The sequence below is a fragment of the Sabethes cyaneus genome, chromosome 3 (assembly GCF_943734655.1).
Source record: "Sabethes cyaneus chromosome 3, idSabCyanKW18_F2, whole genome shotgun sequence".
Lineage (NCBI taxonomy): Eukaryota > Metazoa > Arthropoda > Insecta > Diptera > Culicidae > Sabethes > Sabethes cyaneus.
The window spans coordinates 22916137-22939122 of record NC_071355.1 but is presented as its reverse complement, the minus strand read 5'-3'; the positions used below and the strand labels follow the sequence as shown (position 1 = coordinate 22939122).

Genomic DNA, 22986 nt, shown 5'->3' with positions numbered 1-22986 from the left:
ACGATATGACTATAATGCTCTCGGAAGCTTAGTTCTGTGTCTATCAGAACCCCGAGATCACGTACAACATTTGATCTTTGTATTTCATCGTTTCCTATTCTATAACTGCAGAGAATTGGGTTCTTTTTCCTCGTCAACGTGATTACCGAACATTTCGTCGCGCTGATAGTCATAAAATTGCGTTGGCACCAGTCGTAAAACTTGTCAACCCTTTCCTGCAACATTTGACAGTCTGTGAGAGCACCGATTGTTCAGAAGATTTTAAGATCGTCAGCATACAAAAGTTTGCAATCTCTCGGTAACACTTGGCAGACGTCATTAAAGAATATGATAAACAACAATGGTCCTAAATTGCTGCCTTGTGGGACACCTGAGGGATTATGAAATTCATCTGATTCCGTTGATCCCAATTTGACGTACAGTCGGCGATTAGTCAGATACGACTCGAACCAGTGAACTAGGTTTGATGACACACCCAGACGATTGAGTTTGGCAAGCAGAATACGGTGGTTGACTCTATCAAAGGCTGCTTTAAGGTCGGTGTATATCGCGTCGACTTGAAGTCCTTCATCCATGGAGGTGAGGCACAGTGATGAGAACTGAACTAGGTTGGTAACGGTAGATCTACCAGGAAAGAATCCGTGTTGTTCCGGGGAAATGTAAGACTTTGCAGCTTTAAAAAGTTCTTTGTTTACCAATATTTCAAAAAGTTTAGATGCGGCACATAAAGAGGTTACTCCACGGTAGTTAAAAATATTGCATTTATCACCCGTTTTCAGCACCGGGAACATCACTGATTTCTTCCAGCATTCTGGGAAAACTGCTTGTGTAAGGGACAGATTAAAAATTATTCTTAAAGGCGCGCAGAGAACATCAGCGCACTTTATTAAAATAATTGCAGGAATTCCGTCAGGTCCGGGCGAGGTTGAAGGCTTCATTTTCCTAAAACCAGCAATAATATCTGCATCATCAAATACACAGCTTCTCATTGGCATCGTTCCAGTGGAGACATCTCTTAACGCGTCTTCAATTTGTTGTTGGCTAGGCATTACGTCGTCGAACACACTGCTGAAGCGTTTGGCAAACAGGTTGCAGATTTCTTGGGTAGAACTCGAAGAGTCAGTGTCCAAAAACATGGTTGACGGCAGACCACGTTCTTTCCGTTTCTCATTGACAAACGACCAAAAACGTTTGGGGTGCTTTTTTAATGCATTTTCTGTACGCAGTATATACCGACCGTAGAGCGTTCGAAGATAAGATTTATACCTGGAGTTTGCGATTTTGAACCTTTGTTTGGTAAACGAGTTGCGATTATTGGAATATTTCCTTAGGGCTCTGCACGGTTTTGCTTCAAATATCGAAGACGACTATTAGACCAAGGTGGTGACACTCGTGGTCGACGGTTCGGAACAAATCTCGAGAAGAGTTGTGTGAGGGTATCATTAAAAAATCGCAAAGCATCATCAACATTTACCGCACAGTGCACTGGTGACCAGTCAACACATGAAAGAGCCATTTTCAAACTATCAATGTCAGCACGTGCGAAGTCCAATGTTTGGTCGTCAAGCGGGTCGATAAAGCGTGTGGGAGCCGAGCAGTGTAGACGCGCTAAAAGCGGTGGATGCAGAGGATCAACCGAAATAAGCGCTTCAGGAGGTTCTTCAAGCTTACACAATGTTACCGCATCTTACCCACTAGCGGGGCAAAAGTGCGAATACCGCGGGGCAAAAGTGCGACGCTGGAATCCATCAAATTAGCCCAACAGTAGCTAACAAATCCATATTATCTCCAATTTGCGTTAGGTTTTGGTAAGGAATATTCTCAATTTGCACCTTTTCTATTTTGCGCTGGTGTATTGCAGCTTCCGTCAAATCGAAACTTTTTCAAACGTTTGTTTTTTGTTTCATCAGCGGAAAAACATTGTTTTCCTTCGGCCAACATCTGTAGAGCACACAGTTTTCTGCAGATCTTCCATTTCTAGTATCTGTAAAGTTGTATATAATTAGTTATACATTTTTGCCTCGTCCATGAATCGCACTTTTGCCCCGTCCGTGAAACGCACTTTTACCCCGCTAAGCGCTTGACGTGGTTAGATTAAATTACGGAAAAGCGAAATATATTTTGTAAATTCTTTTCACCGTATTTTCAAAACAGATATGTGAGTGATGTAAAACGCTGCTACAAATTTTCAACAAGTAATATCCTCCTGTTGATATCGTATTTGCCGTAAAACGAAAAATTACATCAGAACCGCCCTAAAATAACATTTGCACATAACTCAGCAACTATGCTTCGCAAGCAACCAAAGTTTACGTTAGATTCAAGCTGTCAAAGTAGTCACCCATCCATGCAAATGTAGTTAATTTACTCGGAATCTCTTACCCCTCCTTACTCTAATTTAAAAAGTGTTCTAGTAAGAAAAATAAGATTAAAAATTAATTAAAAGTCTCTTGAAGCTGTTTGAAAACAAGCAAATTAAGTAAAGTAAATTAAGAGACGTTAGAGAAATCTCACTTTCTACAACTTATTGCGGTCATTGCTTTATAACAGCGATATATTTCGAATAGGCCCACTGAAGACTCATCACCCTTGAACGCCCGATAGGTCAAATCGCTATTTGTTTATCATATAGGTAGCTACGTTCTATAGTAAGAATCGTGAGGTGCAAGAGCAAAACCGGCTTTTTGTTGTCTCCCTGTAGAATAGTGACGAAGACGATGCGACGATGACGACAACAAATGTCGCGACGAGGATGATGATGATATTCTGTGTGCCTAAGAAGCGCTCAGCCTGGTCGGTCAGGCAGAGTCAGTGAGTGTTGAAGCTGACTGGCAGTAGACCATTCAGTAGTGGTTTGTCTCTGCACAGACTCGGATGGGATTTGAAAAATTTAAGTCACTATATATTAGATAGTCTGGCGGCGTTGTGTGATTTGTCGTATTTATTAGTAACTTGTCACTGCGGTGCAGACTCGTTGCTGCACACCGGAATCGATTCACATCGATTGAGAGTTTTGTTGTTGGGGAAAACCCCAAGGTTGCAGACCTATCGACGGAAAGGTGTAGTGTGATACGTGCAATATTCGGTTCTACGTCGAGTTATGTGCTAACGAAAGGACCTGGACTAGATCAAAGCAAGAGTCAATCAGGATGGACAAGTGTTTATTCCTAATAGGTAAATTTTAAGCGAAACTTCTTGGCTGTGTAATTGGTGTAGGTTCCAGAATTCGTCAAATCGTATAGTAACTGCAAAAAAATTTTTGTTCACTGCATGACCTTCTTTAAAACTGAAGTTCAAGGAATGTTTTGATTTTGTTTTTATAGTTGCAGACTTGAAACTTTACTAACACAACAGACTATGATTTTATTATTTCGAAAACGAAAATTTTCGAACAACCAAATTGTTGCAAAAAATCAATTACAGGTAGGAATGGTTATATTTTTAGCTTCTCATCCAGAGCGAAAAATGTAGGATACCAGTTTGAATACACAACGGTGGAAATTCCGACCCTGAATGATGCGCGATAACTGGTCAAACTTGTGCTAACTTCAGAGCTTGAACATGCTGAAAACTGGTTTTAGATACAGTCGTATAGATCGAAGCCGTACGGTAAACGGTAATGTAGATTATTATTTCAAAGCGTCGAGCAAAGGAAGTTCCAAGTGATTACCCATTATCAGGTTCTTTCCCGGATAAGTCAATCAATAGATGAGATAATTATGCTGCAACTTACAATAAAACAAAAAACATCGTGACAAAGTAGTCTGAAACAGATAAAACGTGAAGCTAGACGGGGAGAACTTTTCTGTTTCAATTTCTAACAAATAATTTTGAACAGAAAATATATAGGGTTTATTTCTAATTCCCGTCGTAGTAAGTAAAGCCATTCTAATTTTCATCATTTGTTGGATGGATTCAATGAATACTCCAAAAGTTCTTGTGGTGATTTGACTAAAATACACTTACCTTCCGACCTTCCGAAATTACGCAACTAACTTTATTTCTTAAATTCGTCGTACCGTTTTAAAATCCGTCCAGCAAAATTTTTCATCGCCCGAACTAAAAATCACAACAATGTTTACGAAGCTAACGAAATATTTGTGTAGGACGGCATGGCAAATGTTATTCTGCAAAATTTCTGCAGGTCAGGCAAGTTTTCCTGGCTGAAGAATAACGATAATGCCTTGCGTGAGTTATTTTCATTTATGAATGACGGAAATTAAAACGATTAGTCGACATTTTCTTCTTCGTCGCACGAAAAAACGTAGGAAATGTGGCTGGTAGGACTTCTTTAATGATAAAAAGCTTTTAAATAGATCTGAGGTCACTTTGATTGATCGCGTATGATAGACAGCAAACTAAAATATTAGGGAATAACTAATTTTGTATTGTGTGTCATAAAAATGCTGATATTTTTAATAATTTGTGTTGGATAGGACGGGAATAGGCAATTACGACGAAGCAGCAACATACCCTACTTCAACATTTCCCAACTACTTTAAGATTCTTTCAATAATATTTGCGAAATGGTTTACTGCATAGGTTCAACCGGTTACCACGAGTTTTAAGCAAATGAAGTGGAAATTAAGTTCGCAAGAAGAATTTACTTTTGACGTAGGACTACGTCTTACGGTAAGGTTTGCCTAGATAGGGTGTTATTCCAAAAAGCCTTTCTCGAAAAGAGGTCAGGTGGCTAATAGCTTGGCGGTTTCTTGATCGATTTTCAATATTTTTGCACCAATCGCACATCTACTACGCGTTGGCCCAAATGAAGAACGCTACTAAATCATAAGTGTTGGGGAATGTCCCCGGTTAGGAAACAGGTTTTGTTTTATGGCCATAGCTTTTGATCGGATGATCCAATTTTAAATCTTTTTGAAGCATTGGAAAGTTTAAACGTCTACCTATCTTTTTGCCAAAGGTAGTACAGGTATACCTCGATATAAGACAGCCTCGTTATAAAACAACCTCGATATAAGACAATTCGATATAAGACAATTTTGTCTTATATCGAAACAGATCCCTTTGACATAGCTGATAACGATACCAGAGCTGATTTTCCATTTTGAAATCGGTGCCATGAAGATGTTCATTATTTCAAAATAACCCCAAAAATAGTAAAAAACTAGTAGTTCAAACAATAATAAATAGTTCAAAAACCGTAAACACATAACACAGAGCAAAACTGGCGATGGCAAATGCAAATTTTTTTTGAAAAAACCATGTTTCGATATAAGACAATTTCGATATAAGACAACTTTTAGAAATTATAAATTGTCTTATATCGAGGTATCCCTGTATATGGTTTTTGTTTAAAACACAAAAGTAAGAGCAAAATTTCAAAACATGATTTTTGTAGCTAAAAAAGTGTGCCTGGGCGTGAAACACCTCGGGAAATCGTTAGGAAAGAAAAGAAAATATAGAAATATCGAAGGAAAATGGATAATTAAAATCATTTATTCATGGAAAATACTAAAAATATAAAAACATTGATCAATTTCTTCGTTTAATCGTCTAAATCTGAATCGCAATGAATGCATGTTAAAAAGCAACCAGTCATATTGGCGCATTTTAAATGCACTGGCCTGTTACATGTGTTACAAGAAATTGAATTTTTGCTAAACTTAAATGAATCCTGCCGCCATAAAGACTCATAATACCCCAATAGAAGTAGTGTATGATCATTGAAGTATAAAACAGTAGATTTTCTAGATGTTTCTTAACCGGAGAACTCTACTGTTTCATAACCGGGTCGTTAGGTTTGAGTCAATTATTTCACCTAAAATTTGTCTGTGTGATGAAATAGAGGTCCAAAACTATAAGCTTATATGTCTTTAGCTGACCTTTTTTATTCCATTTGGTACACAAAATAATCAATTGTAAAACATACGAAAAAACTTTTTTGGGTGTTTTTTCAAACACTTTTCCTAAAAAGCATTGTAAATGTTCAAGTTTGACCCATTGAAAATGATGAAGCATTGTCCAACTAGAAATCCTCGCATCCTGATTGGTTGGAAATAGATAAAATTTGAGGCGCAATTAACATTAAAAATTTAAAAACAATCGAATTTTCTCAACCTGCGGCTAGTGTCAACAAACCCTATAGAGTAAGGAGGGGTAAAAGTGCGATGCGGGTAAAAGTGCGATTCAATGATTTATCGGTGCAGATTCCGAATAAATTAACTACATTGGCATGGATGGGTGACTACTTTGACAGCTTGAATCTAACGTAAACTTTGGTTGCTTACGAAGCATAGTTGCTGAGTTATGTGCAAATGTTATTTTAGAGCGGTTTTGATGTAATTTTTCGTTATACGGCAAATACGATATAACAGGAGGATATTACTTGTTGAAAATTTGTAGCAGCGTTTTACATCTCTCACATATCTGTTTTGAAAATACGTTAAAAAGAATTTACAAAATATATTTCGCTGTTTCGTAATTTAATCTAACCCCGTCAAGCGTATAGCGGGGTAAAAGTTCGATTCACGGACGGGGCAAAAGTGCGATTCATGGGCGAGGCAAAAATGTATAGCTAATTATATACAGCTTTAGGCACTATATTACAGATACTAGAAATGGAAGATCTGCAGAAAACTGTGATCTCTACAAATGTTGGCCTAAGGAAAACAATGTTTTTCCGCTGATGAAGCAAAAAACAAACGTTTGCAAAAGTTTCGATCTAACGGAGGCTGCAATACACCAGCGCAAAATAGGAAAGGCGCAAATTGAGAGTATTCCTAACCGAAACATAACGCAGATTGCAGATAATATGGTTTGCTAATGTTGTGCTAATTTCATGGATTTGAGCTTCGCACTTTTGCCCCGCTAGTGGGATAAAAGGGCAAATCGACACTTGATCAGAAGAAAGAAGAATTTATTTTGCAAAACACTATTACCGCAGATGATTTATAGTTGAATGTAAAGACATTGAGTTACTGCATCACAATAAAATATATTATGTTCTTGTCCTTCTTTATATCTCACGAAAATTGATGAAAACTTCAAACATCGCACTTATGTCCCGCCCTACTCTATATGCTGCGTTTAGCATGTCTACATGAAAAATCGTATGATTACATGCCTGAATACATGCTACTATCACTACAAAGAGACTTACGTAGTCCTGCGTCACGAATGCGGTCGTGTCTTGCACACAACCCCTTTGCCTTTTTATAATTTCATCACGTACTGTCTTTAAAATGAAGACCCTAAAGGTCATAAAAATATGTGCTAATAAGAATAGCGATAATTTATGTAGGTTTTTATTACCATTTGCAGTGTACAGAATTGTTCAATTAATTTGCTGCTGAAGAAAAACTTTATTTTTGTAGTGAAAATAATTTACAATACCGGCATATGTTTCCTTCAATACTCTAAGTTTAGGTTGTAAAGTTGTAGTTGATTAGTTGTTACTAATCAATTAGGCACCGTAGTCCAAATTGGCGAGGGTGCAGCGTACTTCTCCACTACCACATCGTAGTCATTTCACGTTAAGGTGCTACTGAATCCAAAATCACTCGCATTTACATTAATTAGGTATATTTTCATCAAGTTGACTTTTAGTGCTTTTGTTAAGGGGACATAAACGACAAAATTTGCTTAAAAATCATAATTTTTTATTTCAAAATTTTGATTCTACAGTCTTTTCCGCTTATTTTGATACTAATTTTGTAATGATCCGACCACAGGAAGTGGCCAAAAGCACGTAAGCATTCCAGTGCGGCGTGGAACAGCCTCGAAAGAAAAAAGCGCTGTCCCTGTAAAAACATGATTTTCAAACTTTATGTACCTTTTTCTCAGAAGCTACACAACGCATTCGAACAAACTTTTTTTTTTATTTTTTGGTAGATGCTTCGCAAAGACTTTTATAACTTTTGAGCTTTGTAAACGAAACTCAGCCAGTGTTCGAAAACAGACACTGAGGAAGCCTGCAAGTCGTAGGCGAAATACGTATCTGTCAAGAATAAAAAATATACATAGTAGAATTAAATTAGATAAGTTTTCTTTTTATTTAATTTCCAGGTTTCGTATTCTACTAAGACGCTCCAAAAACTTCAGTGCTTTTGAGCAGTTTTTACGTTATTGACTATATTTTTTTAGAGCCTATAGCTTCGGAACCGAAGGAGATAGCAACTTGATTCCTTCAAACAAAATGTGCGTTTTCTATGCGTGTGAAAGTGCTCAGAAGGCATGATTTGTGAGAAATAAACACGAAAGAAGATATAAAGAAAAAACGGATTTTTTAAGTCCACCCCGACCAAACAACTTTAAATAGCTCCAGCCTGTCAACTATAAGAGATAGAACTTTAATTTCTTTGGCAAAGTAACTAAAAATTTAATGTTCTATAACTTTACTGAACATTGTATTCAGCTAATTTAAGTCATAAAAAAGTTTATATTTTGCACTCGCTTACTGTGATGGTCACCGTAATGTCATATACACCAAAAAATGCGAAAGTTAAAATAACAAATTTACTCCGAACATACTATATACCTAGGACTAACGGTTTTAGCGTAATTATTTTTGTCCACCAAGATTTGGGTTTCATTCCACGGTATGCCAGCAGGGTTCTTGAAGATAACGAATTCCACTGCAAATCGTCCGGCATCCTTGCGACGTGACCGGTCCACCGTAATCTCCCAGCTTTCGCCAGGTGTACGATAAGAATCTCTCCAAGCAGTGCCTGTAGCTCGTGATTCATACGCTTCCGCCACTCTCCGCTTTCCGTTTGTAGTCCGCAATACCTTTCGTTCAAATACGGCTAGTGCACGTATGTCCTCCGTAAGCAAAGTTACTGTCTCAAGTCCGTAGAGGACTACCGGTCTGATTAGCGTTTTGTACATCGTCAGCTTTGTGCAGCGGCGTATGCTCCCAGATCAAAGCATCTTGCGGAGTGAAAAGTAGGCTCAATTTCCAGCTTGAATGCGTTGTTGGATCTCCTTACTCGTATTATTGCCGGCGGTGACCAGAGATCCCAAATATACGCACTCATCAACCACTTCTAGTACATCGCCGTTAATTGTTATTGTCCGTGGGAGGCAAACGTTGCTTTCTCTGGAGCCTCTTCCTACCATATATTTGGTTTTCGACGCATTGATTTGTAACCCTATCCTCCTAGCCCCCGTTTTTAGTCTTGCGTAGATTGCCTCCGCCGTCCCAAGGTATCTAGTAATGATGTCGCGGTCGTCTGCGAAGACTAAGAGTTGGCTACTCTTGCTGAAAAGAACTCGAGAGTGTCCCCGAAACGCGCACGTAGCACAACACTCGCTCCAGAGAAGTTTTGATCAGCCGCGTCTGTTTGTCCGGAAAACCGTACTCGTGCATTATCTGCCATAGCTGTTCTCGTTTAACTGTATCGTATGCTGCCCTGAAATCCACGAAGATATGAAAATCCACGAAAATATTCCACTGCCCAATATACTCCTATACCGTCAGGAAACCATCTTAAAGAAAAGAAAAATAAAATAAAAATTTGGTTAGCCAATCTGCTAGGAGCAGGAAGATTATGCAACTCGAAGGATTAAACATTGCATTTTACAGGTTGTGTTACTGTTTGAGATTTGCAAAAGTGAGCTAGATATAATCGAAATACTGACTTACCACCCGAGTGTTTCTGTTTCTAAGAAAAAATGGTATAGTGTTCACTTGAATTTAAAGAAAAACCTCAACTAATAGGGGGACTGGGGGTGTAATGCACACGTTAAGAAAAATATCGTATTATTCGCCAATGCAGAATGCATTTCAAGAAATCAAAAAATAAGCCCTAAGGTAGAACAGTGTTTTACTTAACATGCTCGTTCTGAAGCGTAAAAATCAATCAAACACGTTTAAAACGTGAAATTTTATGAGGCATTTGAAAATTTGTTTTCAGATTCGGTAGGGGTAAAATGCGCATAGGCGTGTACAAAACGAACCACAACAAAGGGTCAAAATGCGCCACAACAAATGGGCAAAATGCGCTGACTATTTTATTTCAATGCAAACCCTGCGCTACTTAGAACAGCGGAGGTACCTACCTACTTGTTAAATCAGTTTTTCCAGATTCCGGTTTCGCGATCGGCAGGTCCATCTTCGCCGGAGCGGTCGATGCTTAGATATCGCAAAAGGGGTTTTCTTTGTACCTTGTAGATACCTGCAACACGTCTTTCCGATATCCATCCTTTCCGATGCGGTGCGACCGCATTCACTTCACCGCAAGTGCAGGTTCAACCAAGACCGACGGTTGGTTTTTCTAAAGTAAGTAAGCAAGTAAGTTCATGCTTCTCATGGCGCATTTTGTCCCGCTAAGACGTGTTTAAAAAAATCGTTTAAATCATACAAATAAAAATTCAATTAGGAAATTTTACGTTGGCTGCTGAATACCAAGACCATTGTTCATAAGAAGAGCAGTTTATAGGTAGGGGGACTGCGAGTATAATGCCCACGTTAAGAAGAATATATAATTCATCAATGCGGAATGCATTTCCAGAAACTAGACTATAAACCCTAAAGTAGAACAGTTTTCTTCCTAGCATGCTCGTCCTGAAGCATAAACATCAATAAAACACGTTTGAATCGTGAAATTATATAAGGCATTTGAAAATTTGTTTTCAGATTTGTTAGGGGTAAAATGCGCATAGGCGTGTACAAAACGAACCACAATAAAGGGTCAAAATGCACCACAACAAATTGGCAAAATGCGCTGTCTCTTTTATTTTAATGCACACTCGGCACGACTCAGAACAGTGTGAGGACCTACCTACTTGTTAAATCTGTTATTCCGGATCGCGGTTTTGCAATCGCCAGGTCCATCTTCGCTGGAGCGGTCGATGCTAAGATATCACACAAGGGTTTTTCTTGGTACCTTGCCGGCAACGCGTCTTTCACTGTTTTTCACTGGTTTTCACTACCGCCGCAAGTGGCAGGCTCCGGCCAAGACCGACGGTGGATTTTTTATGTAGCTTCGCGACATCTTAACCGGGTTTTTCGGAGCGAATCAGAATTAAAACAACACTTTGCCTCTTGCTTTTACCAACGTTTTGACGTTTGCCTAAAAGTGTATGGGCTACTAGATCGATTAACGTTTGGTTGCACTGCAAGTAAATTCATGCTTCTCACGGTGCATTTTGCCCCGCTAGAACTTGTTTAAAAAAAATCGTTTAAATCACATAAATAATAATTCAATTAAGCAATTTTACATTGGCTGATGGATACCGAGACCATTGTTCAAAACAAGAGTCATTTACAGATACGTAATATTGTTTATTGGTGGCGTAATGTCTTACGAAAAAAGTTGCGAAAATTGTAAGAAATAAGACGGCAAATAATAATTTTGTTTTTTCATAGGATTTATATAATTTAGAAAGCTTATATGCTCAACATAAGTTTGTAATGTAAAATAGAAGCGATTGGCACCTTAATTACAGTTTAAAAGTGAGTAATTCGTGAAATATGACAGCGGCGCATTTTGCCCCGACTGGGCATTTTACCACCAGTTACCCTATAGATTGTAGTCGCGAATTCACGGCGGTCGTTTGTTGACACGCAACCAAGGCAACGAACGTCGGTATGTGATGGCAACCTAAATAATTGAGCACGAATTTGACTAGAATTTTAACCATTAAATTAACGATTAAATACTTACTTATGTGTCCATGCCCGCTGGTCCGGCAGACTAAAGGGATGAAATCAGAGATCTTCGCTATAGACGTTTTTTTTTATTGTTTATTGTTTATTAATTAAAAGTCAACAGATTTTTCTATCCTACTGACTACTTAAAAACTAGTAGCAAGAGCTCTAAATCGGGTTTTCAGTACGTTGTGGCTGACGTCAAAGTCGAAGTAGGACACAAAACGGTTGAAGTTCCGTTATAAGCCGGTTATAGTACCGAAAGTACTGTAGTTAGTTCTCCGATGCGGTATATGTAAGAAAGAATTGTTCCGCGTTAAGCGAGACCGAGTTAAGATGTATAGTCTTCCTAGAATCCAAGGACAGTCAATCCGGGATGTCAGAACATCTGATACGAAGACGGCTCTAGTTACGTCCCGACGTGTTTGCAGGATGTCCAAGTTGATTAATCTGCAGCGCTGTTCGTAGCTTGGTAGCCGGAACGGATCATTCCATGGTAACCTACGGAGGGCAAAGCTGATGAACCTCCGTTGCACCGACTCTATTCGACTGACGCCGTTTTGGTAATACGGGCTCCATACGGGTGCGCAATACTCGAAGTTAGAGCGAACCAACGCACAGAAGAGTGATTTCAAACAATAAATATCGTTGAAGTTTTTGGCGATACGCATGATGAATCCTAGGTTTCTGCAGGCCTTGTCGACAACGAATGAAACATGCTGTTTGAAAGTCAATTTAGAGTCCAGCAGTACCCCAAGATCCTTGACGCAATCTACACGGCGTAAGGGTTCGCTTGATAATCGATAATCGAATATTATAGGGTTCAGCTTTCTCGAGAACGTTATCACTTCACATTTGTCGAGGTTTAGTACCAAGCGATTGTGTTTGCACCATCTAGCGAATATCAACAGTTGCTCCAGGAGTGCGAGAGTGTCCGATGAATCGTTAACTTTCGAAAACAGTTTAGGTCGTCGGCGAACACAAGCCGAGGACCTTTGAGCATTAAGTTGACGTCGTGGAAATAAATAAGAAAGACTAACGGTCCGAGGTGGCTACCTTGTGGGACTCCAGAAAAAGCGGTGAAAGCCGGTGAGATGAAGCCATTGATAGACACGTTGATAGGACGGTTCGTCAGATACGATTTAAACCACTGAAGCAGCGGCCCTCCAATTCCCAGTTTGTCCAGTTTTGCAACGGCGATTTGATGATTTAGCTTGTCGAAGGCGGCGGAGAGGTCAGTGTAGATAACGTCCGTCTGGGATCGGTCGTCAAAGCAGTCCGTTACGTACGTAGTGAGCGTTAGTAGATTGGTAGACGTTGAGCGCTTCGGCATGAATCCGTGTTGCTCATCAGCGATGTATTGCTGGACGAACGAGAAAATTGGCACGATCACAACGAGCTCGAAGAGTTTCGATAATGCACATAAGGCAGAGATACCTCTGTAGTTGTCTATGTTTCTTTTGTTCCCCTTCTTATGAACTGGAAACATGTAAGCGGATTTCCAAGCAGACGGAAATATACCTGAGCTAACCGAAGAGTTAAATAGACGTCGGATTGGAGCAGCCAAGGCATCAAGGCAGTTCTTTAAAAATATTGAAGGTACGCCATCGGGTCCACTGGAAGTTGAGCTTTTCAACTTCAAAGCGGCCTGCTTGATCATAGAATCATCAATAGACAGGTTAGTGAGAGAATCGCTGAGACTTGGAACACTGACTAAAGCAGTCGATACTTCTGTTTCGGACAGCCTTTCATCGACAAAGACGCTGGAGAATTTCCGCGAGAACAGTTGACAAACCATATACAATTTAGTCGCAGTGTTGCTTCCAAGGAACATGGCTGATGGAAAACCGTCGTCTTTCCGTTGTGCACTAACATATTTCCAGAACGACTGGGGGTTGCGCTTCAGTCTTCGCTCAACGTTGTTCAAGTAATTGCGGAAGCAGTGTCGGCTTAACTTTTTGTAGCGCTTGTTGAGAGCCTGATAGTGGGCGCAGAGATTGAGTTTTATACCTTGAAGACCTCCTCAAGGTAGCCTTTCTTTCAGATTTAAGGCGACGTAGCGTGGCGTTTATCTTTTTATTTCTTTAAATTAAATTAAATAGATCTCAGCTCACTTTGATTGATCGCGTATGATAGACGCTGATATTTTTGATAATTTGTGTTAGATAGGACGGGAATAGGCAATTACGACGAAGCAGCAACATACCCTATTTGATCTTACAGACCACCTGGAATGTTTTGCTTCGAAATATGTTGATAATTGCTGTATTCTCTGAAATATATTTAAATTGCTAACGTGTAAAATAATTGCTTGATATCCGAGTGAGAGAGAAAGTCTGAAAAAGAAGAGAGAGAGAGAGAGAGAGAGAGAGAGCGAGAGAGAGAGAGAGAGAGAGAGAGAGAGAGAGAGAGAGAGAGAGAGAGAGAGAGAGAGAGAGAGAGAGAGAGAGAGAGAGAGAGAGAGAGAGAGAGAGAGAGAGAGAGCGATGGAGAGTGGATGAGAGAGGTGAGATTAATTATTTGGTGGCAATATAGTTGCCACTGCCTTATAAAGGGTTAAATCGTTCTTCCTTTTCTGTCACGATCTGTTTATCTTCTCCGATCCCTTTTGTCTTCCGTATTCAAGTTCGTCTTTTTCTGTCATGTTTTCTTCTTTTTCTTTTCTCGTTTCTCCATCTTTCTACCGCCGTATTTTCACCTTTTTCATCCCATTTTTTCCCCGTTTTTCTTCCTTTTATGTTAAGTTCTTCCTCATTTTCTTTATAATTTTTCCTTCTTTCCTCCCGTTTGTCCTATTTTTTCTTCCGTTCGTCATCTTTTTCTGTTCAGCTTTCTCCGTTTTTGCGTTTTTTTTCCGTCCCGTCTTCTACATTTTTGCTTGTTTTCTCTTTTTACGGTCCGTTCTTCCTCCCATTCTGACACGTTTTTTCTTTCGTTTTCCTTTTTCTCATCCCAGTTTTCATTATTTTTTTCTTTTTGAATTCCGTATGTTCTGTTTTTGTCACGTTTTCCTCTGTACTCTTTACAAATTTTTGTCCTTCTGTCTCATTTTTCGTTTTTATGTTTCTTCTTGTTCTGGAGAGCAGCAGGATATGGAAAAAACATCAATATTATATTATCATACAAATTTTATGGGGACGGGACGCGAGGCATACAGATGTTAGGCATACGGACGCAAGGCATAGTACGCTAGGCATACAGACGTCAGGCATAATGGATATGAGGCATACTGGATTGAAAGCATACTGCCAAAAGGCATAATGGACGTGAGGCCGAGTGACCGCAAGGCCGAATGGACGAGAGGCCGAATGGACGAGAGGCCGAATAGACGTGAGGCCGAATGGACGCGAAGCCGAATCGACACGAGGCCGAATAGACATTAGACCACCTGCACAACAATGAGAACCGAAGTGGCTAGTCAGCTTACTAGCCAGATGCTGCAAACGCTTTTAAGATGATTCAGGGCGAACCGGTTCGCTTTCCTATGACTACTGACCCTAGTTAGTTTTTCTTAGTCCTCGCATCGATGACAAAACCGATTTTCGTTTTTTTTCAAGCTAAAGACACAATTGTGTTCTGCTGGCATAATGTGCGTTACCTGGCTTTGCATTTCATTTCGAAGTTTTATACAGCGTTATAGATCCAATTCAAATCTTGGCCTAACGCGAATTTCATTTTCTGTGATTTTTTGGTAACGGGGGTGTTGCGGAGGGTTTTTTCACACTAGCCCGAATACCACATAGCCGAAGGGCACTTACCTAAATGACAGTAGCCCGAATGTAACACTAATCCGAATGTATGACAATTTTTCCAAAAGGCGTATTCTAATTCAATTGAAGTGACAAAAGGAAGCTCGGTTAACCATGTTATGAGTTATGCTTGTCATGAGATATGAAACTTTTTTATCATGTTAGTATCGCACGTTTCCTAGATGATTCAGGGCGAGCCGGCCGCAGGCAACGGCGAGTGTTCGCCGGTGACCCGCCGTCGGAAGCGCCGGCCACTGCGGGGGGGCAGCCCCCCCGCAGAAATCACATCTGTCTAGGTCTATTCGATTTCCTAGGTCTACCGACCTCTAGTTAGTTTTCCCTAGCCCTCGCCAGGGGCGGACTGGGAGCCAAAGGGCCCACCGGACCTTTGAGATTAGGGGCCCGGGCAACTTGACTCGACTCAGTCACTGTCGAGTGTTGAGTATCGGGAGAACGAGCAGCATAACGGCTCGATGCTCGAAACAAAACAAACTCAGTCGTTATTAGGACCGAGTTACCAACTTTTAGCGTGTTCGGTTTATTAGCGGTTCACGTACTTTAGTTTGGACGCATTTTTCTTCAACCCAATCTTCGCTACTTTGAGTTTTAGTTTTTTCAGCCACCACCACAGATGTTGTTCTATCGACAATATCCATTTCATTGGCAGAGCAGACGAACTAACTAGATTTGCTGAAGATTGTGCCTGTGTGTGCTCCTTTAATAACATCCTGTAACGGCATGTTGAACAGCCCACATGAGGGACCATCACGTTGATAAAGTCCACTGCGAGGTTAGAATGGCCATGATTTTACGGTGGATGGAATCATGCGCAACTTTGAAATCAATGAAATAATTGTGCGTAGAATTCTGCATTCATGGAATTTTTGGAGGATCTGCCGCAGCGTGAATATTTGATTCTTTATTGACCGTGCTTCAGCGAACCCGGAAGAGAACTTTCCACATTCTGATAAGTGCCATTGTGCATCTTTACCAGCAATGCAACGTTGTCCTCATCTATCACCCATTTATATTTCTGCAGATTTTATGTTATAGGGTTAATGACATGCAAAATTGCAAGTATCAAATAAGCTGATTTTATAAATGATGGGATGTAAACAGTTCAATATATATGAGTAGCTTACTGCGTCTTCAAATCAGAACAAAACAGTCCATAGTGCAGGCGATTCCCGTGCCGAGTTGTAGCTATCCCTGGGATTAAACTCTTGGATTTTCCTATAAGAATTCTGCTTCTATAAGCAAGGTATTCTGTGCGAATCCTCTGCAGAATTTCTTCACACGATTCCGATGTGAGGAAGGCCCGAAACTCTGCGCGAATCTTTTTGGTTCGTCCTGGTAGAGCTGCGGAAGAAAGAACCCACCGTCTAAAAATGTCAGTATGAAGAGCACGTGCTCGCCAGTCCAGAGGAGAGGTTCGCCAGCAACGACACACGGAGTTTCTACAAAACGGTCAGGTGCAAGGATTTTGCCATGCCTGTGATGTGCAATGATAGTGCTGGCAACCTGCTTACTGACAAAACGACGGTAGCAGCCAGGTGGAAGAGTATTTCCAGACGCTGTTGAATAGAGAAGTAAACACGAAGATCAGCAGGTACAGGATAAGAATTTTGAGCGACGGCAAAACTGTGGAGCCATCAACACAGGCGGAGGTCAAAAGAGCAATCAGTGAGCTGAAAAACGGTAAAGTTGCTGTAAAGGATGCTATCCTGGCTGAACTTCTAAAAGTGAGGAGCGAGCAGCTGTACGAAACAATTCGCACCCCCTTATTGTCACGAACAGAATATGGGAGGAAAATAAATCTCGGAGGAGTGGTTGATTGGCCTCATTTCCCATAATTTAAAAAACGGACATCGACTTGAGAGTAAAAACTATCGAGACATTACGTTGCTCAATTTCGCCTATAAGGTGCTCTCCCTATCGTGTGTGGCTGAGTCCGTTAGCTGAGTTCTTCGTCGGCGAGTATCAAGCTGGTTTTCATGAGGGTCGCTTCACGATGGGTCAGATATTTACTCTGCGTCTAGTAACTGACGAGTTCCGGGAGTAAAACTTGCAGATTCATCATATTTTTATGGATTTCAAGGCGGCATACGATTCAGTAAAACAAAATGAGCTGTGACAGTTAACGCTAGGACATGGTTTTCCCACAGAACTAGTTACGTTGATTCGTGTGACGCTGGATGAGTAAAAATTATGAGTCAGAATAGCAGAGGAGACCTCACGTGCTTCTTGATTTTGCGGATGACGTCGATATCACCTAAATCAAAAGTAGAGCAGCGAAAGAAGCCTTTAGGTCATTTATTGAGAAATTGGGACTTACCATTAACACCGCCAAAACGAAATACATGGCGCGGAAATCCAAATGGTGTTGGTGTCGAAGAGGAACTGAATATATTTTGGTATGCTCGTGATATGTGACAACGATGTAAGTCGCAAAATAAAACGACTAATTGCAGCTGCGAATTGGCCTTTACGCAGGCATTACATTTTGTAGCTGAAGTCCCGTAGCTTGCAAATTCGCATAAACTGACGCTCTAGAGAACACTAATCCTCTCGGTGGCCCTTTACGGACATAAATCAAATATGCTGTTGTAATGAAGATAGTACAGTGTGACAGTCTGCGCTGGGCTGGTCACGTGTCTAGAATGCCCGTAGACATCGCACTGATAGATGTGCGCTATCGAGGATGATGCACGTTCAGCTGGTGTTCGAGGGGTTTGAAGAAAGGTAGCCCAGGATTGAGTACTGAAGGACCATAATTCATTCGGCGCAGGATCGATAACGGACCGTCGCCACTGAAGTAAACTAAGTATGGAGCTTAAACCGACAGTTCGATATTTATAAGTAGTCGAATAACTGCGGATGAAATACTAATTCTACTTTTAATTACTCAGAATTGAAGCTGGTAATATTTTCTGAGCTTGGACCCCAACAGCTCAACTTAAATGGTTTCATGAAGCACGGGGCCCCAGCAATTGAACATTCGTGAGTCGTAGAAAAAGTTCAATTGAAAGAGAAATTTTGGTTTAAAGTTCGGGGCCCCAATAGTCCCATTTAAAGCTGAATTTTCAATCATCAAATCGGTTGATTTCATGTATCATGGGGCCTCAGCAATCGAATATTCGTGAGTCATAGAAAAAGTTTAATTGAAAGAAAAATTTTGGTTTAAAGTTCGGGGCCCCAATAGTCCCATTTAAAGCTGAATTTTCAATCATCAAATCGGTTGATTTCATAAATCATGGGGCCTCAGCAATTGAACATTCGTGAGTCGTAGAAAAAGTTTAACTGAAATAAAAATTTTGGAAAATCTGATTTTGTGTAACGACGAAATTTTTACTGGGGCCCACCGGCCATTTGCCCGGTTGCCCGGTGGGCCAGTCCGCCCCTGGTCCTCGCATCGATTTAACTTTTGTTGAATACAAAGCGGCGAAGCCGCTTTTTGCGGCTTTCAAACTGAATAAGCGGTGGTTCTCCGCCAAATAGTACTTTCGGCGAAAATGGCGAAATATACTAAAAAATATGCGACATTATGGAAAACAATTTATCCTAGATGATCGAAAGCGTAGTCGGCCTGCGAATATTTCATTTTTCCAAAGGATTTTTTACATTTTTGCTATTCATATTCGTATTGTATTGGTATTCAATAGAATTATTACGTCTAATTGTATTAATTTGCAATTGTACATATAATTCTACCGAGGCCTCATGAGCATATGATCCTTGGTTGGTGCGTTCTTACTAGCTCATTTTACCAGTATAGTAGATTCAGCAACCTTGCAGTTACGGAGCGCCTAATGGTACATTCGGGTTTGCTATTTGGCTAGTTACTTTCGGGCTAGTGGTTTCCGGGCTAATGTTATAAAATCGTCGAGGAGGGTTACTTAATAAAAACATTTGGAAATTAGAACACTAATACCCAACACCGCATAAAACAAAAAAATAGAAACTGGAAAGTAATTAATTAAAGTTATCATCGCATCACTGATAAATTTTCAGTGTTTTAAGCGACATGGCATTTCGTCAAAGAAGTCATTCGAACGAATATATTGAGCCAAACGGTAATTGGATCAATTTTGCTTTAACGGCGCGGTTACCGTATGGCACGTCGTTTACTGGATGTTTCGTACCACCACCTTTGGCTCGTTATCATATCTGTTCTTTTGGTCTTTTTTGATCACCGTGCAATTTTCTTATCAGATTTAAATTGATTCTTTTCGGTGAATTATTAAATTAACTTAGTATTGTTAACGTTTCTGCTTACTTTATTCAGCCATCCTCAGAAATTTATGACAAACAACTTATAATTTAAATTCAAACTTGAACGTTTGTCGCCGCTATCGTTTTACTGTTTCCTTGTCTGTAGTGATCTGATTTGATTTTGACATATCTGTTTTGCCAAGCATACATTCGGCCTCGTGTCCATTCGGCCTCGCATCCATTCGGCCTCGCATCCATTCGGCCTCGCATCCATTCGGCCTCGTGTCTATTCGGCCTCGTGGCTATTCGGCCTTGCATCTATTCGGCCTCGCGTCTATTCGGCCTCGTGTCCATTCGGCCTCGCGTCTATATGCCTTGTATCCGTATGCCTTATATCCATTATGCCTAGCGTACTATGCCTCGCGTCCGTATGCCTAACGTCCGTATGCCTAACGGGGTGTCATCAAATTTTATCACTAAAAGACTAGAAATTGACAACAAGAAAAAAATATTTCAAATGATTGCCATGTGACAGAACATAATTTTCCATTACCATCACTTAACTTAAAATTGGACTTGAAAATGGAAGTGCATGGACTGGAAACTACAGGCTCTAAATTGGAGTTGAAATCGGACTTCAAATTATACTTCAAGTTGAACTAAAAATCACAGTTTGAATTAGACCTGAAATTAGGCTTGAAATTGAACCTAAAGTAGGAATTGAACATTGTTATGAACTAAATTTAAATTGCACTCGAAAGTGTAATTGGATTGGTCTTGAAAGGAGACTTAAGGTCGGTGTTGAAATTGGGCATGAAATTAGAATTGAATTTGAACTTGTGGTTTTGCTATAATTAAGCTGGAAACTAAACTTGAAATTTATTTTATAACTGGACTTGAAATCGGAACAATTTTAACGCAATTAAGTTACTTATTGCAAATATAGCGGCCGATATAATCTAAAACTGCGGGCTTTTGATTTACAGAAATTATTTTGTTTAACCCTAAATATTACAGAGAAGGTGGGATACGTTTATAATGATTCATTGCTTATTCTCTTGGCACTAAAATGGTCTTTTTTCACTAATAATCTTTTTTCCATTAGCAATCACCACGATAGCAGCATCGTTGGTTAGTGCGCAAACATCAGCACAAGTACAGAATCGTCAAATCTGGAATAGCTACTGTTCTCAGTCATCCAGAGGGAATGGTAGGTACTTGATTTCATTCCAAAACTGACCCCCACTCTAATTACTTATCAATGAATCGTTTTCATAGTGGCAGCACTAATGCATGCCTTCAGCGGTATCTGTTCCAATGCCGATCCGATTATATGCTGTGAGTTGGTGGCGCAAATTATTCGATCCTATCCGGATATGCATCTCTGTCCATCTGACACGGGCTATCAACTAAGCCCGACGGGTTGTGGTAACGATCATCAGAGCAATGCAGCTCCTCCGAGTGAAACTCCGAGGCCAAGCAATTTTCACTTTCCAGCGGAACAATTTCAGCCAGAAGCACCAATACGTAGAGCCGACGAACACAAGACTAGCGAAGGTGCACCTGCCGGGCATGTTGAAGTGGTGGAGATAGTGTTCAACTACAACCCCCACGACAACGTTCGGGTATCCATTCCGGTTCCAAAGAGTAGCACAATGCAAGCCAGCGGTCATACGCAGCAGCCGGTTCCGATCAGAAATACACAGAACGGGCGTCCTGTGGGTCAACAGTCTAGTCCGGCTCAGCATTTAACTCCCCCTGCCGAACTGACGGATGATGACGAAGATGGGCCAGTAGTGCTGTTAAACACACCAGGACATCAGGCAACGAAGTTTGCTTTAAATTTGTTTAAGGTATGATGCTCATTGTTATAACGAATTAGATATATTCAATTCTTAAACTTTGTCAGACAATTGACCGTCCACCAAATGGCGACTCCGTTATAAGCCCGCTGCTACCACAGCTGCTACTGTCCAACCTGATTGATTTTGCCAACCCTGTAACGCAGCGCCAGCTGATACAAGCCATTCATTTGTATCCGGAACAGTTGGACAAAATGACCAAAACGCTCCAGGATGTTTCGAGATCCACCGTCAACACGGTGGAATTCGCTTCCGTCAATTTTGTGGCCACTAATCTCAAGCTGAACAAATCCTTCACGGAAAATGCTCGACTGCGTAATGTTGACGTTCTGCCGGTAAATTTCAATCAACCGAACCAGGTAGCTCGGACGGCTAACAAATGGGTTTCGGACAAAACTCACCGTCTGATCAATGAAATCGTCAGCCCTGGTTTGTTCCGTGAGCGGGAATGAAACAACGACACTTTTAACAGTATCATTTTTCTTCCAGGATCATTGAGTTCAAACACGCGTTTACTGCTTGCCAACTCCATATTTTTCAAAGGCAAATGGAAGTACACATTCGTTCAAACGGAACCGGGTCAGTTCGAGTCATCTCCGGGGAACACGCACAATGTCAATAGCATGTATCAGCTGAATAAACTTCGTTACGGTGAATTGAAATTTCCCGACGGTAACGGTTTTCGCTGGGTGGAGTTGCCCTACGAAGGGGACACGCTAGCAATGTTAATACTGCTGCCATTAAGACGTCATCAACTGGAAGCTTCCCTTCAGCAACTGCAAGCGGAGGATCTCGCACGAATAATGGCCCAGATTGACAATTCCTTTATCACCACGAAGGTTAATCTTCGTCTGCCGAAATTTACACTGACTGATTCCGTGTCTCTGAATGGACCCCTCCAGCGGCTCGGTTTGGATTCAATCTTCCACGATGGAGATTCGCTGCGGCATTTGAGTAATGAGCAGGTTGTCGTATCGGATGTAACTCAACGGACGTACCTGAGCGTAGACGAACAGGGAACGAAAGCTACCTCGGTGGCGTCGCTGTCGATTGTGCCGCTAAGTATTACCACACCGTACCGGGAGATTCGCTTCGATGTGGACCAGCCCTTCCTGGCGATGATTGTTGACAAGAACGAACGGTATCCGGTTTTCATCGGACAGATCTACGAGCCATACGAGTGACGTTTACTTTAAGTAAGTGAATGGATGGACTTTGCTAGGAAGAACATTTGATTTTCTAGCAGCCATCCATCTAGGTATTTAGTTGAATAAACAATTAACAGTTTATGACCAGTAACACCTAGTTTCATTACTAAGCTTAAAATATCGTTGACAATCGTTGGCGTTTTTTAGCTTTAATGATAGATAGTTGTGAAAAGATATGAATTGAAATGTTCGAGTTATCCGATACTAAACATAACAATTATGTTAGTCTGGATAACAGCCACTTGATGTCTTCCCTAGAAGACACACACAATTTTTCACGAAAACTGAGACTTTTGCTCTCATAGTAATTGTTGATTATCATAAATGATACATTCCATACTTAA

General features: G+C 40.6%; 1 protein-coding gene across 1 annotated transcript; it reads left to right on the top strand.

Annotated features, from left to right (window-relative positions):
* Positions 1-2924: 2924 nt before the first annotated feature.
* Positions 2925-22687, top strand: LOC128741526 (glia-derived nexin-like). The gene is made up of 5 exons (XM_053837404.1): positions 2925-3174; positions 20678-20782; positions 20851-21425; positions 21482-21863; positions 21924-22687. The coding sequence occupies exons 1-5, from the start codon at positions 3150-3152 to the stop codon at positions 22616-22618; spliced, it is 1782 nt and encodes a 593-aa protein (XP_053693379.1). The 5' UTR covers positions 2925-3149; the 3' UTR covers positions 22619-22687.
* Positions 22688-22986: the final 299 nt, after the last annotated feature.

Bases quoted from the DNA above. Each gene is read 5' to 3' on its own strand.
- LOC128741526 (XM_053837404.1), top strand. From the start codon at position 3,150: ATGGACAAGTGTTTATTCCTAATAG. The intron at 21,426-21,481 runs GTATGATGCTCA...AAACTTTGTCAG, and splicing joins TTGCTTTAAATTTGTTTAAG to ACAATTGACCGTCCACCAAA. The intron at 21,864-21,923 runs GTTTGTTCCGTG...TTTTTCTTCCAG, and splicing joins CAATGAAATCGTCAGCCCTG to GATCATTGAGTTCAAACACG.